Source organism: Mus musculus, chromosome 4, assembly GCF_000001635.26.
Source record: "Mus musculus strain C57BL/6J chromosome 4, GRCm38.p6 C57BL/6J".
NCBI classification, from domain to species: Eukaryota; Metazoa; Chordata; class Mammalia; order Rodentia; family Muridae; genus Mus; species Mus musculus.
The window spans coordinates 35,143,574-35,158,596 of NC_000070.6; the positions used below are offsets into that span (position 1 = coordinate 35,143,574).

Sequence of the window (15,023 nt, forward strand, 5' to 3'; positions counted from 1 at the left end):
CTGACAGAGTAGCCAGCCTGCTTTCCAGGTCTGACCATTTAAATGGTAGAGACTGTGCCGACGAATTATTTCCTCCACAGTCCCTGGTGCCTCTAATGGGAAACACAGGCTTGGATCGGGCTCTGGAAATGTAAGGGCAGTCACTGCACGCTAAGTGCCCCTGAGCATGCCAGGGTGGGAGTGCACTTTTCCCTACTTCAGATGATGAAAAAAAAAATGCTTCCCCAGCCCAGCGAACTGCTGAACTCTCTTCCACAGCAGAACATGAGAGAAAGCACTGAGGCTCTGCACAGTGTCTGCCCAGGAGCTGGCAGAGACATCAGTCTGCACAGAGCGAACGTTCAAGGACCATCTCAGCAAAGTTCTTGGGGTGGACTCTCCCGGAAAGAAGTCAAGGGGACGGGACGGGGGTGGGGGGGCTCTTTGCCTAGACATCCTCCAGCGTGCTCTCTGGAAGGCTTCAGAGAACATTCCTGCCAGAAAGCTGCACCAGGGAAAAGTTTTGGCTTCTATTGAGTAGAGACTTGCTGCTTCTTTTCACTTGGGATACTGTGAACATTTTAACAGATTATGTTACACTTTCTCTTTGTTTTGGAGAGCCCAGGGGCAAATTTCAAACTCTGCAATAAATGGCATTGGACATTATGATATGCACTCACACATTCTCTGGTTAGATCTTTGACTTCCTCTTATTTTCCCTCAAATCTGACTTCTTTAATTACTTTTAAAAAATGATTATTTTTTAATCTTTATGTTCATTGATGTTTTTTGCTTGCATGCATGTTTGTGTGAGGTGTCAGACCCCCTGGAACTGGAGTGACAAACAGTTGTAAGCTGTCCAGTCGGTGCTGGGAATTGAACCTGGGTCCTCTGGAAGGGCAGTTAGCATTCTTAACCACTGAGCCATCTCTCCAGCCTCCTTTACTTACTTTTCGTTGATTTGGTGGGTGGGTTTCTGCTCCTGTGACCTTAGGTACGTTGCTCAGCATTTCAAATCTTCCATTTTCTTCCTTTTAAATTGAGGGCAATAACACCTAAGCTGTATAATGGCTATGAAAATTTTTTTAACTTTAGTAAAGAGCTGGGCTATAGCTCAGTGGTTGAGTGCTTGCCTAGCATGCGCAAAGCCCCAACTCCGGTTCCCGGGACCACCACCAACTAAAATAGAAGACAAGCAAACTAACTAAACAGTAGACTGTTAGCGTTTAGGGGTTGCTAAATTATTTGAATCTTCGATTACTATTACTAGCAGCACAGATTACACAGAAAGACAACCATTCTGATCCTGTTATCGACTGTGAGCACTATCATTAATGTGGGCACACTGTCTTCGAACAAACACTAACACAGTGTTACAAAGCACAAACAGTTCTGGTGATTCACTTAAGAGTTACACAGTTCGGATGGAAATGTAGTTATTAGAATGATCTGAGGTTTAAATTAACATATACTCGAGTTAAAAATACTACAATATACTCACCCATTCGTTAAACATTTATGTATGCTATGTGCTCAATGCATAAGGCAAGCATAATGAAACAATTGTATGTGTAACTTGATGTATCCGAGGATATATACAATAAGGAAAAAGGGGGAAAAAACCCAAATAAATGAATTTCATGTATGGAATGAAGTCTGGCCTCTCTCAGGCCATCTGTTCTAAGCCATTTCCTTCAGACTTTGGGCCTAAACTAATGTTTATGTTATTTCTCATAAGCCTGATATCATCAGGTCGAGTATTCTGGGAAACAGTCTTAATATGTATACATTCAAAATGAGTTTATAGAATATTAGGCATCTTAGGCCTAATTCAGCTTCTATTATCAAAAGGTTTCTTCCCCAGAATAGAAGAACTCTTGTGACAGCCAAAGGAGCTTAGGTTGTAACAGGGATAACCTGGGGTCCTTACAATGCCTGTTCTTTACTGATGGGAGGGATGCCATGTGCAGAGGCAGAAGGGAAGGAGATGTTCACATCACTATGGGAAACTTAGGTTGAAAAAGTCAAAGTGAAGACAGCTTGACTCAGCTCCATTTGACCCCTTAAGAGCACTGTGACCTTAAGCCAGTCACTTCACCTCCCTCAGATCTCAATGGTTTATGTCTAAATGCCCCCTCCGTTGATATATTCCATGACTAAGAGAGTCTTGTGCTTCAAGGCTACTTCAGGTCATTGTTGGCAGGAAGAAAAGACCCCCTTCCTCACTCTTGCTGGGACCAAACTATCCCCAGACACTACTTCCAGCTTCGCGGCTATGAAAATAAGGAGGAGTTCCATGATTTGCATCGGATGAGTCAGGCCTTTGCTGATCTACAGAAAGCTCCCTCGAGGTTTTCTACAACGCCTGTTTGCTCTTCATTAACGGCAAGAAACGTGACCACAAGCAAGCCAGCAGTGATTAAGAGAGCACAGTGCCTCGTTTATGGACCAAGAATCATCCTGTGTCATCCTTTACTCACTCCACCGTTGGTGGTTCCCCTCAACCACTGGCACACTTGGATGCACTACCTCAGCCACCGGGATCCACAGTGGAGAGGGAAAGATTGTCCTGGTAGGTGACAGATTCCACCACTATTCTCTGAAGGTCTTACTGCTACCCCCGGGCAAAATGTCCCCGAGAAGACAACAGGAGAGTAAAGAAGTAGATCGAAGCTATTGTGACAATCCCCAAGCCATCAGTCTTTATCAAGGGTGCATGTGTATTTAGTTATGCACGAATTCAACCATGATAAGTTTCTTTTGTCAAGGCTCCTTTTCTAACATTCAGATCGTTCTTGTGCAGGGAGTTGTAACAATGCATAGTCTTCAACAAAGCTGCTAAGGGGGACTGGTGTTGATAAGTCTAAAGAGCCTCTCAGGTGATAGGATGAAAAAGATAGCTACTGCAAACACTAGTAATACAAAGACTGCGAGAACTGGAGGAAAGGTCTTTTGCGCTTTGCCCATACAAGTTGATATCCAACCAGACTTGAGAAACATAGGAAATCCCATGGCTGCTTTTATTCAACAAACAGTTGGTGTCATGATTACAAAACTGTGTAAGTCACATTTCTAGTCTGGAGGATAAGATATGAATCAACCCAAAAAATATGAACCCAAGATATCACTGAAGTTGACAAAGGTTTTATGACTTAACTGGCCTTGGGCAGTTCAAAGAAGAAACATCAAAAATAGCAAGGGGCACTTCAGTTATCTTCTATCGTTCTGCGAATTCCTCAGTTACTCATAGCAACAACTTGTCCTCGTCATTCCTAAACAAAGAGGGATCGTCAGGCCATGGCTTTGCTATGTTTAGTCACCCAACAAATAATAACTGAGCACGTACCATGTGCTAGGTGCTATACAAGGTACTTGGGTCTATCATAGGCCAGACCTGGTGAACTATCTCTTCTGGGCCTCATCTTCATGAAGAACTTTCAATCCATATTTTAAAAGCATTATCCGCAGATGAAATCATATAGTTCTAGAGGCAGATTTCCAAGGTAAAATGTCAAAGCCATCACAATTTCGATAAGCTTGTTTTAGTGATGTAAGAAGCACAAAGTCTCCTATCCCCATCCGTCCAAGCCCAGATCTCACAGTTTCTGTGGTTTCTACAGGCCACTTAAAAGGGCAGCAAGCAGCGAAGCCACTGATGTGCCTGCCATCACGAACCTGTGCTTCGACAGGAGGAAGTCATCAACAAGGCCACCTAGCAGACTGATAACTACTGCTGCCTTGGGGAAGGGGGTGTGGGGAACATGATGAGATGCCAAGCTGAGAGGTGGCCTTCGCTTTCTGGCCTCACTTTCCCTAAAGGGACTGAATTTTCACACAATTTGCCAACATCATGACTAGTGACTGGTGTAGTCGTTGACGCCTTATACTGGGTGCAAGCTAGACAGGACCCAATCAGGAGGAGCTCTCCAGGAAGGGAAGCAGTGAGGATGATTTGGCAGAGCTCACAGGGATGCTCTGGCACGACCACACTGCACAACCAGGTGTCTCAGTGTTAAGGAAGCATACTGCCTTTGGGCTCATTTACCTTGAAAGCAGCACAACCGAAACGTCTCACTCTGGGCTAATGGAGTAACAAATATGGCCAACAAGTTATCTGGACTGGAAATCTGTCCTTTCATAAGAAGCAATAAATCTTCGCTGAAGATCCCATGTGCCACTGAGGTAAATCCAAACTATTTATCTCCCCTGAAATTTGCTTTTCTCCATTTTGTCAAACAAATTCCATCTTGCTCATTAGTGTTAGCGTCAATTATTTATTTACTTATTGTTTGTTTGTTTGTTTTCAAGACAGCGTTTCTCTGTGTAGTCCAGGCTGTCCTGGAACTCACTCTGTAGACCAGACTGGCTTTGAACTCAGAAATCCGCCTGCCTCTGCCTCCCAAATGCTGGGATTAAAGGCGTGCACCACCACTGCCTGCTGTAGTGTTAGCTTTATAATCTGCAGGGACTGCACACTTTATCTGATTACAGGGCAGCCCCTGTTAATTGTGTTCATTCTAATGAAAACAATACTACATACATGTAAACTACCTCAGAGCATGGCAGGAAATAAAGGCAAATATCATGGGCACAGAGCTGGCATATCAATGCACACCCTACTAATGACAGAGTAGACAGCTGAGACAGATGTGAGTATGAAAAAGGAAATGCTTTCTCAATCGCCTTTTCAATTTCCAGATTCTGAAATATATTCACATGACCTAAACAAGTAATTAATGATCCAATAATGTTTCTAATTAGAGTAATTAGCAATGACTTAGGTAGAAAGTATATGAGCTGTGTAAGTATATGTGAGTGTATGCATGTGTGTTCACCTGTGTCCTCTTTCTATCTGTCCGTAAGTAATGCCAGCATTGAGAAATGAAGCTAAATGCCACTCTCAGGGGGTGGAGGGAAGGCAGAGGAAAAGCTTCTAGAAGAGAGAGTGTGCTCTTTGACTCCATCAGAGATCAATGGGAGCTCTCATGGTCGGTGAGATTGCCAGGCCGATAAAATAAAGATAGCAAGTTACATTTGAGTCTTAGGTCAATGGAGAAAGGGTTTTCTTTTAGTACAAGTATGTCTGAAATATATCAGACATATCCCTGTAGATTTATTTGCTAAATTAGGCAGTGCTAATGGTCAAAGAGAGGCGGGCATGCATGTCAACTACCTCCCCCAATTTGTCACAAATACTGTCAATATTAGCACCAATTAACATTTAAAGCACTGAGGTCCACCCACAATTACATGTCTGTAATTGTAAGTTCCTTGACGTCAAGTAGTACACTGTATTCCTCCTTCTACAGGGCCTAGGTCATGAGTCACAAGTGCCAAAGACTTAAAATGAAGTTTTGAATAAATATAGGTATGAACAAAGGGAGGAGAATGGGGGGGGTGTTGTTTTTTTTTAATAAGAAAGCCACTCATGGTGGAAAGAAAATACAGGAACTTCTGCATCTGCTACCATCTTCTTCACCTATGAGAAGAAACATTTTAATGTGGCAAGGCAACTACATGGCACCTGAACCGTCTTCAACAAGTGTGAAGTACACTAAGCAGAATGAACCGAAGTGCTAGGAAAGGAATACTTTAAAGTAGAGATCAACACTGATGCAATCACTTCCTGCAAAGCCCTATAATTAAGGAAGGCAAGGCATAGCAAAAGTCCAAAATGGCAGGCAGCTCCACGTGGAACCACTCAACCTGCAAAGCTTAGGTAGAAAGTATATGCTCTGTGTATGAAGGCATGACCCTCAGAGGTGCATGCGTGTGATCACAAATGTTTGTAGGTATGCATTAACGTGTTCTTGTATAAAAAGCTAAGATCAGTACACTGAGCTCCTATATAACTCTACACTCTTCATAGCAACCGACCTGGAACCGAGACTTAGGGAAATTCACATTTTCTTTTTAAGTAGAGATGTTTAAAGTCTACTGATTCTGTTTTACATATGCAATGCTTTTCTTTCATGACTTTACTTTCTCTTAAAGACTTAGGCTTTTTAAGTAAGAAAAAGTTGCTGACCGCCAAAAACTTAATAAAATAGGCGAATAAAATCAAAAGAATAAAAATAAAAATTTTTCCAATCCAGTGATAAGACTCAAAACTTTGGGGATATATATCTCAAGGTTCTTTTCTTTCCATGCAAATACCCACATTTAACAAGAAATGCAAGTGGACTCCATCCTACCTAGAAAGCTCCTTTTAAGAAACAAAATATAGGGCTGGTGAGATGGCTCAGCGGTTAAGAGCACTGACTGCTCTTCCGAAGGTCCTGAGTTCAAATCCCAGCAACCACATGGTGGCTCACAACCATCTGTAATGAGATCTGATGCCCTCTAAAGGTGTGTCTAAAGACAACTCCAGTGTACTTACATATAATAAATAAATAAATCTCTGGGCCGGAGCAAGCGGGACCAGAGTGAGCAGAGGTCCTGAGTTCAGTTTCCATCAACCACATGATGGCTCACAACCACCTGTACAGCTACAGTGTACTCATATGCATAAAATAAAATAAATATTTTTAAAAAAGAAACAAAATATAGTCAGCCAAGTGACCAAAATATTTCCAATTTTTAACGCTTGTGCAGAAATTTTCCACAGATGCTTTGCTTAACCAAGTGCTTATTGGCATGATTTTCAAATCTTTAATAATATTATTGTTCTGTGGACAACAGAATGGAAAAACTCTAAGGGTCAGAATTACTGATTCAAAGACAATGCTCATGCACACTGTAAAAGATTTTGATCAGTGTCACCATTTTGTCACCTGTGACAATCAAATGATTGAAATCAATGTACAATCTCATTCCTATAAAAGGGACTGTTTTCCTGATTTTGTTTTTGACAATCAGCCATGCAGAGAAACTGTCTGTGAAAGTAGAATTTTATATAGATTAAGAATAGAGAGGAATATCTGCAGTATTTCCTGTTTTCAAGAAGCCAGTCCATAATAACCCAGAATTTAAGAAAGCCACGCACAGTTAGCTTCTGATGCAACCAAATGATTAAGAATTTTAAAGCCCAATTTTCAACCATAGTTTGCTATTGTTGTATAAGTCTTGTTGTTTCTCATGTCAATACGATAGCATTTTAAATCCATTAATTTCCTTTTTTTAATTAACAAAAAAAAAAAAGAACATAAACTAAGGTCTTTGAAAGCCATGTTATGTTCTTTAAAAAAAGGGGGGGGGGGGGAAATCCATTTGATAAGACCAGAATCCAAAAATTATTTGGTCAAACAAAGAAAGCATCATGGATGGCAGACAGCCATGCTAGCGTAGTCATAGCAGCCTAGGTATGAGTTAGCTGGCTGAAATGGGTGACCTTCTACCCAAATGCCTTATGTGTGAAAAACAAGCATAACAAACAAAATACATTACAGATTCCAGAACGACCAAGAAGGAAAAACAATGAAGTAAAAGTTCCCAAGTCTTGCATCTAATCTACGTTTGTATCTAAACTATCTAACAGAGAGACTAATAAGCAGAGAAATTACTTAAACATAAGGCCCAGCAGAGGACTGCTAAGATTTAGGTATATGAAATGCGACCCAGAGATGAGTCTAACAAAAGGAAAGAGTAGCTGTGAAATATTAACCTAACGTGTCAAAAGAAAGCCATGTCATTCACCCTGCGTTCTCTAAGTTGACAAACTAGGCTTATCATCATCTTCTTTGAGATCCAGAAAAATTAAGAAAACGACAACAACAACAATACACACACAAGGAAAAAATAAAACAGAGAGAGAAAAAGAAAGGAAGAAAAGAAGGAAGGAAGAGAGAGAAAGAAAGAAAGAAACAAAGAAAGAAAGAAAGAAAGAAGGAAAGAAGGAAGGAAGGAAGGAAGGAAGGAAGGGAAAGGAAAGGAAAGAAGGAAGGAAGGAAGGAAGAAAGAAAAAGAAAGGAAGGAAGGAAGGAAGGAAGGAAGGAAAGGAAAGGAAAGGAAAGGAAAGGAAAGAAGGAAGGAAGGAAGAAAGAAAAAGAAAGGAAGGAAGGAAGGAAGGAAGGAAGGAAGGAAAGAAGGAAGGAGGTTAGTTCTAACTACAGAAGCTTAATTTGTCAAGATTGGAGAAAACTAAATTATGTTATTGCTAGTGACCTAGTCATCAGTAATCACAGTCATTTGGTTAATGACTAATTCAATTACAATAGAAATTTGACTATAGGATGAGGTACAAAAACATATATCCCAGAAGAATCATTATGTCTTTGATATGAGCTGAATATTTTCCCCCCAGTGTTGGTTGGGAACTGAACTTGGGGCCTTGCATGTTTTTGACAAACTAAGCCACACCCCCAGTCCCTGTGTGTCAGGTTTACTAGGAGTTTTCAGTCCTGGGATGGGTCACCTGGGAACCTAAAGTAATGCTTTACTCACTCGGAAAAAAAGCGCCTGGAGGCAAAGGAATCTAAGACAACACCTCCCGCTGAAGATATACAGGTATATAAGAGCATGAAAAGGGACCTAAAACATCATTTTTCCCTCTGGAAAAAAATACTAAGCACCAGGGTTGAGAATGACTCCAAAGTTTTTATGGCTGGTGGCCCTTGTGGCTCTATACATTCCGCCCATCCAATCTCTGAACTGTGTTTACCTGGATGATAGCATCTTGGAAAATGTGAAACTTCTGGGCAGTACCATGACCGGCTTTCCCTTAAGATGTCTAAAAGATATCACAGATTTTAAGTTTCCTAAAGAGATTTTGCCATACATCCAGCATATGAAAAGGGAGATAAACGCCGTCTCCTATCGTATATCCTCTCTGGCACTAACTATCTTCAATCTTAAAGGCTCCATCCCTCCAGTGACAGAGGAACACTGGGAACGTATCAGATCGGGACTTTTCAAACAAGTGCGGCAAGCTCAAGAGTGCTTCATGGACGAGGAGAAAGAGAACAGGGAACATCCTCACTCCGAGGACTTCCTGACAGTCTACCTGGAGTTGGGCAAGTATTTCTTCAGAATCAAAAAGTTCCTGATAAATAAGAAATACAGTTTCTGTGCATGGAAGATTGTCACAGTGGAAATAAGAAGATGTTTCATTATATTTTCCAAGTCCAGAAAACTACTCAAAATGATATCAGGTATATTTTCAGAATTACATTTCCCTCCATAGTTTCCTCCTTCCTTGTAAGCATGGCTGTGCAGTGCATGATGGGGCAGTGTCCTCAGTTAGATTGGTCCTTCGTGTAATGTTTGCTGTCTTGGAGGCTTGACCTTGATACGACAACCATATCTATCTCTTTAAGAAGAAGCAATACTGGCCGTGTTACTCAGTGCCTGGGTGACCCTAGGAAATTACTGAGGCAGTACTGGAGACAGGTCGAAAGGAGTAAGGTTTCCTTTCCATCTTCTCTCTCGGCCACTTTCCTCCGAACATTTTCTATTGACTTTTCTCTGCCATCTAAGAAAGTTGCCAAGATGGCAGTTAGAAGACAGGGAGAAGATTTGAAAAGGTAACATTTCAACAAATCATCTCTCTGGCTGCCAAGGTTGTTGATTCTATGAAAGTTCACCACATTAACAGTCAATACCCAATCTATAGAATCAAAATGTTTCTTTTTTTTTTTTAAACCATCTTTCTTCTAGAGAAAAAAAATGTTGAGATCAATTGTCAGTTTGGTTTCTTTGAAGTTTAAAGAACGGTAAGTTGTTGCTTTAAAAGTCAAGGTCCACAGTGAAATTTGGATGGATGGATAGATAGATAGATAGATAGATAGATAGAATCCATTGATCATTGAGCTCCTCCTTAACACCCGAAAGCCTGTGATTCTGCTGTAGCACATGATCATGCCTGGAGCATTTTGTTTGGTTTCTATAGCTAAAGGTATAGAAAAGGCTACGGATGCAGCTCAGTGGTAGCTGTACTTGTCTAACATGCATAAGGCACTTGGACTGGATTCTCAGATCTGCAGTGAGGTTAGGGGAAGGCATAGAAATTAGTGACACTCTCTCATAGCAGGTGGTTTTCTATGTGTGTGCACCTAAAGTAAAGGTCTAAAGACATGCTGTGGTGGAATTCTACATTCATGTCCAGTTTTCCTGGTTGGAAAGCTATGTATGTCATTTAAGTAAATTAGGCACTGTAATAATACCTGGTACCTTAACCACTTTTATCTTCTTAAAGTCACTTTGTAATGCAGATTACCTACATCATTTACTTAACGCTTCTGTTTTTATTCAGCTAACTGAATTTTCTCCTTCTTTCTCCTCCTCTATCATATTTCAGAATCACCCACCTTCAAGCAAGAACTTAAATAGAAGCTGCAATTGCTCAAATGTCTCCAAGAACGCTTTATTCTAAAGCCATTACCAGGATGCTGCTAATGCTACCTTCAGATGCAAGACTTTTCAAGTTCAGGGTTCAAGGCAGTGCAGTCAAAGAAAGTCTTAAGCAAAAGATGAACTTCAGTGGAAAAGTTAGCAGAAATGTTAACTTATAATAAAACCAAAGTTATACATTATGGCGTTTATGTTACTAGCAAAAAAAAAATCAGACACTAAAATGACTGAATATAATCTATTTGATTTTTTATAAAGCTCATTAATAAGGTTGTTTTAGATTGGGACTGTGGCAGTGGGGAGGGAGGCTGGCTATGGACTGCAAAGTAACAGACACAGCGTTTTCCATTCATTTCTCTGACACCTTTGCCTGACCCCTATGCAGCCCTGCTGAGATGTCAGCAGTTACTTTCATAAATTATAGCTGCTGCCCTGCGCTGTCCTGCCCTGCCCTGTGTTTGCTCTGTGCAAGGGAAGAGAACTGGCAAAGTGGGGTGGGAGTGTAATTCAGTGGTCGGGTACATGGATGACTGTCTGAGGCCCTGAAATTGATTCCCAAAACTTCAAGAAGGACATGGAGAAGAGAAGAAAGAACTGGCCATAAAAGCTAAACATCTTCTAATCAGGATAGATAGTTTGACAGAAGTCACAATCACATTCTTTTTATAGAGTACATCTTAAAATAAAATAATCAGAGACCAAGCCCACCAAAATGAACATAAACATAGAAATGTTAACGGACAATATAAAAATGTGTATTCTCGCTCTTGATTTTTAAAAAGTGCTAAGCAAGGCAACAATAAAACATTCCTCTCTTATTAACACCACAGAACTGGAAAAGCAATGATAACACTTAGAGTGAGTAGAGTGTAACTTCTCTTATACATTGCTGAGGAGTTGATACACTGGCATGTGTTTACTATGGACAATATCACAGTCTTCAATATCGTAACAATGTATCAACTCTACTGTGTCTCCAGAAACAATGTATTCCACGGAAATGATTGGATAAGATTGAATATATATATATTAACGAAATTGAACACCCTTATTTTCCTCTATAATGATTGTGTTTTCCTTCTTGGCTGGCCCAAGCCCTGACTTTAACTTTAATGACGCCTTCTTGTACTCCTTGAGCAAACAAAACCCAAGCAGTATTTCTTCAGCAGGTCGTTTGTTACTGTGCTGCTACTGTTAAATTTCAAAGAAATCCGAACTTGTGGGCCCTTATCATTAGAGTGTCTTGAGCACTCCAGAGAATTTGCCGTTTTTCTTTTCAGAACCCCACCGTCAAGATCTAGAAGTCACGGCGAAAGTTTCTCTATAGATCCTCTCTTGAGTTAACAGTCTCTCAAAGTACTTTAAGGTTTAAGGGCAAACTAGACCTGTGCAGAGCCCAGAACTTATAACTATCTGAAGATGGGTTGGGATGTAAGAGTGCTTGTTTAACACGCTAGGGCCCCATCCCGAGCAAGGGTGGAGTGGTGGAGAGGTGCAGAGGTCACAGGTCTCATATAAGCCTCTCTTACTCCCCTGAGTGGGAGAGGAAGGGTGCCAAAACTCAGAACTGGGGGTGGGTGGGTGGGGGAAGGATGTTTCCGCATCTCCTAGACAGTCCAAGGTTGGCAATTCCACAGGAAAAATTGGCAAAGGCAACATTTACAAACCTGGCAAGAGGCACAGGTCCCAACAGGTGTATACCATCAAACCTCCTCTAGTCGACCCTCAGGTGACAGTTCCGGTCGCTGCGGACTTTGGAAGGTGACTTTACTCTTGCCAAGATTGTTTAATAAGTAACCCACACAGGCTAACTGCTCTAGAAGCAAGCACCTAACTTATTCCAGGAAACCCGACCTGCTATAGTCCAACAGGCGCCCCCCTCTGGAGAAATAGGGGCTACCCCAAGCCACCTGTTCTCGGGCAGATGAAAACCAAAACAGTGCTCTGGCCGCATCTGCCATTTGGACTGCGTAGTCATGGCTTGCTTTTTCTGCATCGCGGCGAAAAATTTGGGTCTTAAACTTGGAGCCTTAGGTGAAGTCAGAAGCCCACGAACATTTCACAGCGAATCACGACACCACCATTTCCAGGCAAAGTCTTTAGCCTTCCCAGGTTAGCTTTAGTCTCCACTCTTTTGTGGTCAATGGCCTGCCTGCCCTTAAAATTTTGCCACCCCTGAACTTTCCGTAGAGATGAGGTGCCCTGTCTCCGGCCATCGCCCGGGTTGTGGGCCCTCCATATGCGTTTAGCTCGCCTCTGAAAGTCCTTTGGACCCTCTCGCAGATCTCCTAGCTTTCGAGAACTTTGCCTCCAATCTCTCGTTTCAGATTCGCTGGGGATAAGATCTGAGAAATGCGCCCTGGGCCACAAGCAGCCTAGGAGGCGGGCTCAGGAACAACTTTCCCTCCGCCCTCTAACCACAAGCCCCGGGTGGGGCGGCCTAGCCAGGTCCCGAACTCTGTCCTTCCCCAGCGGGGATCCCGGACTCGAGCCTGCGCAAAGGCCAGCGTGAAAGGCCCCGCGAGCGGCGAAAGGGACTTCCTTCCCCGCTGGAGCCCCACCAGATGTTAAGAGGCGCAACAATAGTGGAACCGCAGAGAAACAAAAGGCCATTCACTGGGTTACAGGAGAATGGCTCTGTCGCCCCGTCTCTGCGGGGAAGACTTGCAGAGGGTCTGAAAGGGGGCTGGAAGAAATCTGAGTGGTCTAGAGCCTCTGCCACGCTCCAGGAGGCGGGAACCGCTCTTTACCATTAACAACCCCATCCTGGGGGTCCAGTGGTGGGGAGGAGAAATGAAGGGAAAGTTTAGTTTTCACCTTCTCCGGTGCAGAAAAGGGAGGAGCAACGATCCCAGATGTTTGACAGTTGTTGGTCCAAAAGTTGAGCAAAATTTACTTATTCTTAATACCTCCCTTGATGAGGCATAGGTAGCCAGGGAGGACAAATCGAGACTGCGCTGTAGCCCTCCCTACACAGCCCCACGCCGAGCCTGCTCTGGGATCCAGGAGCGTTGCCCTGTTTAGATGCACTTTGTAAAAGTTTCTCTTCCCGCCGCTTCAGGCCGACGCGCACCCCACCCGCATCTGAGATTCAGAATGGGTCCCGGGTGAGATCTGCACCCTTTAGGGGGAGGGAGGGGGTGTATTTCAGATCAAAGCCACAGACCCCCTGGGTGGGAACTGGACTCACATTCCAGCCCGGGAAGTGCGTACCCGGAGGCAGAGGAAAGCCAAGAAGCCCGTACTGCCTAAACCAGACTCCAACCCCGGAAGCTCGCGGAGGAGGGGTGAGGACTGGGGTCCGCACGACTGATCCTCCCTAGGTGTGCCCCGCACCTCGGCCCTCCAGGACACAATCCGAAGCGGGAAGCTGCGACTGCGCCTCCACACCACTCTTGGAAGGATCTCTTACCGTGGGGTTTTAACCTTCTGCCTAGGGCCCTGCTGGTTTCCTTCACGCCGGCAGCAGTTTCTGGAGCCGGAGAAAAAGAGTGAGCTCCTCCAGCCAGAGCAGCGATGCTTGCAGATTCACGCGAGGGGTTTCTGACCAGCACGCGTGACTCCAGATGCAGCGACCACGGCTCTGGTGCGGCCCCCACATGCACCCAGCGCGCCGCGCAGCTCGCCCGGGCGCCACTGCAACTCACCGGCTCAGAGCGGAGTCCCCTGGTGGCCTTCTCTGGAAAGGCAGCTACGCGGGGGCAAGAGGAGTCCTGTTGCCCTTAGGATCCTCTAATCTCCACAAGAGCCTGAGACAATGAGCAGTCTAAGTCTCTCAACTTTGGTCCGCTGCCCAATGTAGGTAGAAAGATGTCAGAGTAGAAAAGATGCTGCTGTCCTGGTTGGTCTTTGTCAACTTGACACAACCTTGATATATTTAGGAGGGAATTTTGACTTAAAAAAAAAACCCCTCATAAAATACCCTATTAATAAGTCTGTCCAGCATTTTCTTGATTAATGACTGTGGGTTGTGCCAGCGTTGGGCAGGTAGTGCTGGTGGGTATAAGAAAGCGCCTCGCGTGGATCTACAAGCATCGCTGCTCCGGCTGGAGGAGCTTACTCTTTATCTCCTGTCCCAGAAGCTGTTGCCTGTGAGAAGGAAGCCAGCAGGGCCCTAGGTGGAAGGTTAAAATCCCATGAGAAGCAAGCCAGCGAGCAGCATTCCTCCATGGCGTCTGCTTCAGTTCCTGATTCCAGGTAACTGCCTTGAGTTCCTGTTCTTACTTCCCTTTGCGGCGGACTGTGCATAAACCACATAAGCCCTTGCCTCCTCCAGTTGCTTCTGGTCATGCTGTTTTATCACAGCCATAGACACCCCAACTGAAGTCCACAAGAGCTTTTTCCAAGGCATCCAGAAAGGGCCAAATGACTTACGCTTCTCCAAAATGTTCTGCCAGCTGTAAAATGCCGTGGACTGCCTGAAACACCTTGGAAAGCAGCATTAAACCATGACAAAAATGCGTGGAAGTCGTAACTACCTCGCCGGGTGATTATGAGTAAACCAATTATGAGACGTACTCTTAGTTCTTGGGAGGAGTCTTCAAACATGAACTGAAAGAAAAAAAAATGAGGTGGATGTGTCAACCTGCTTTTATTCTCCTATAAACATCTTGATGTGTGCCGGCTGGGTAGTATCAAATGACTTGATTAGCGATCACATTCCGTAACTTCTGCTACACGTTTGAAAGAATGAAAGTAAATTAGGTGAAATTTAGGAGATATATTTCCATACTCGACTCCTGTTAGCCTTTCCATCA

The 15,023-nt window shown here is 43.5% G+C and overlaps 2 protein-coding genes across 4 annotated transcripts in view; one reads left to right on the forward strand and one right to left on the reverse strand.

The window, feature by feature from the left end:
• Mob3b (MOB kinase activator 3B) overlaps window positions 1–13,951 on the reverse strand; it is a 208,451-nt gene extending 194,500 nt beyond the window's left edge. Inside the window, exon 1 of one of the 3 annotated variants that reach the window (NM_178061.5) lies at window positions 13,679–13,911. The gene's annotated coding sequence lies outside the window, so the exon portion shown is untranslated. Of the gene's footprint in view, window positions 1–11,933; window positions 12,587–13,678 lie in introns of those variants that run through there. The other 2 variants (XM_030253394.1, XM_006537755.4) reach the window with 2 other exon arrangements.
• On the forward strand, window positions 8,482–10,446 carry Ifnk (interferon kappa). Its single transcript, NM_199157.2, has 2 exons — window positions 8,482–9,068; window positions 10,214–10,446. Exons 1-2 carry the CDS (start codon window positions 8,501–8,503, stop codon window positions 10,243–10,245), a joined length of 600 nt encoding a protein of 199 aa, NP_954608.1. The 5' UTR covers window positions 8,482–8,500; the 3' UTR covers window positions 10,246–10,446.
• Window positions 13,952–15,023: the final 1,072 nt, after the last annotated feature.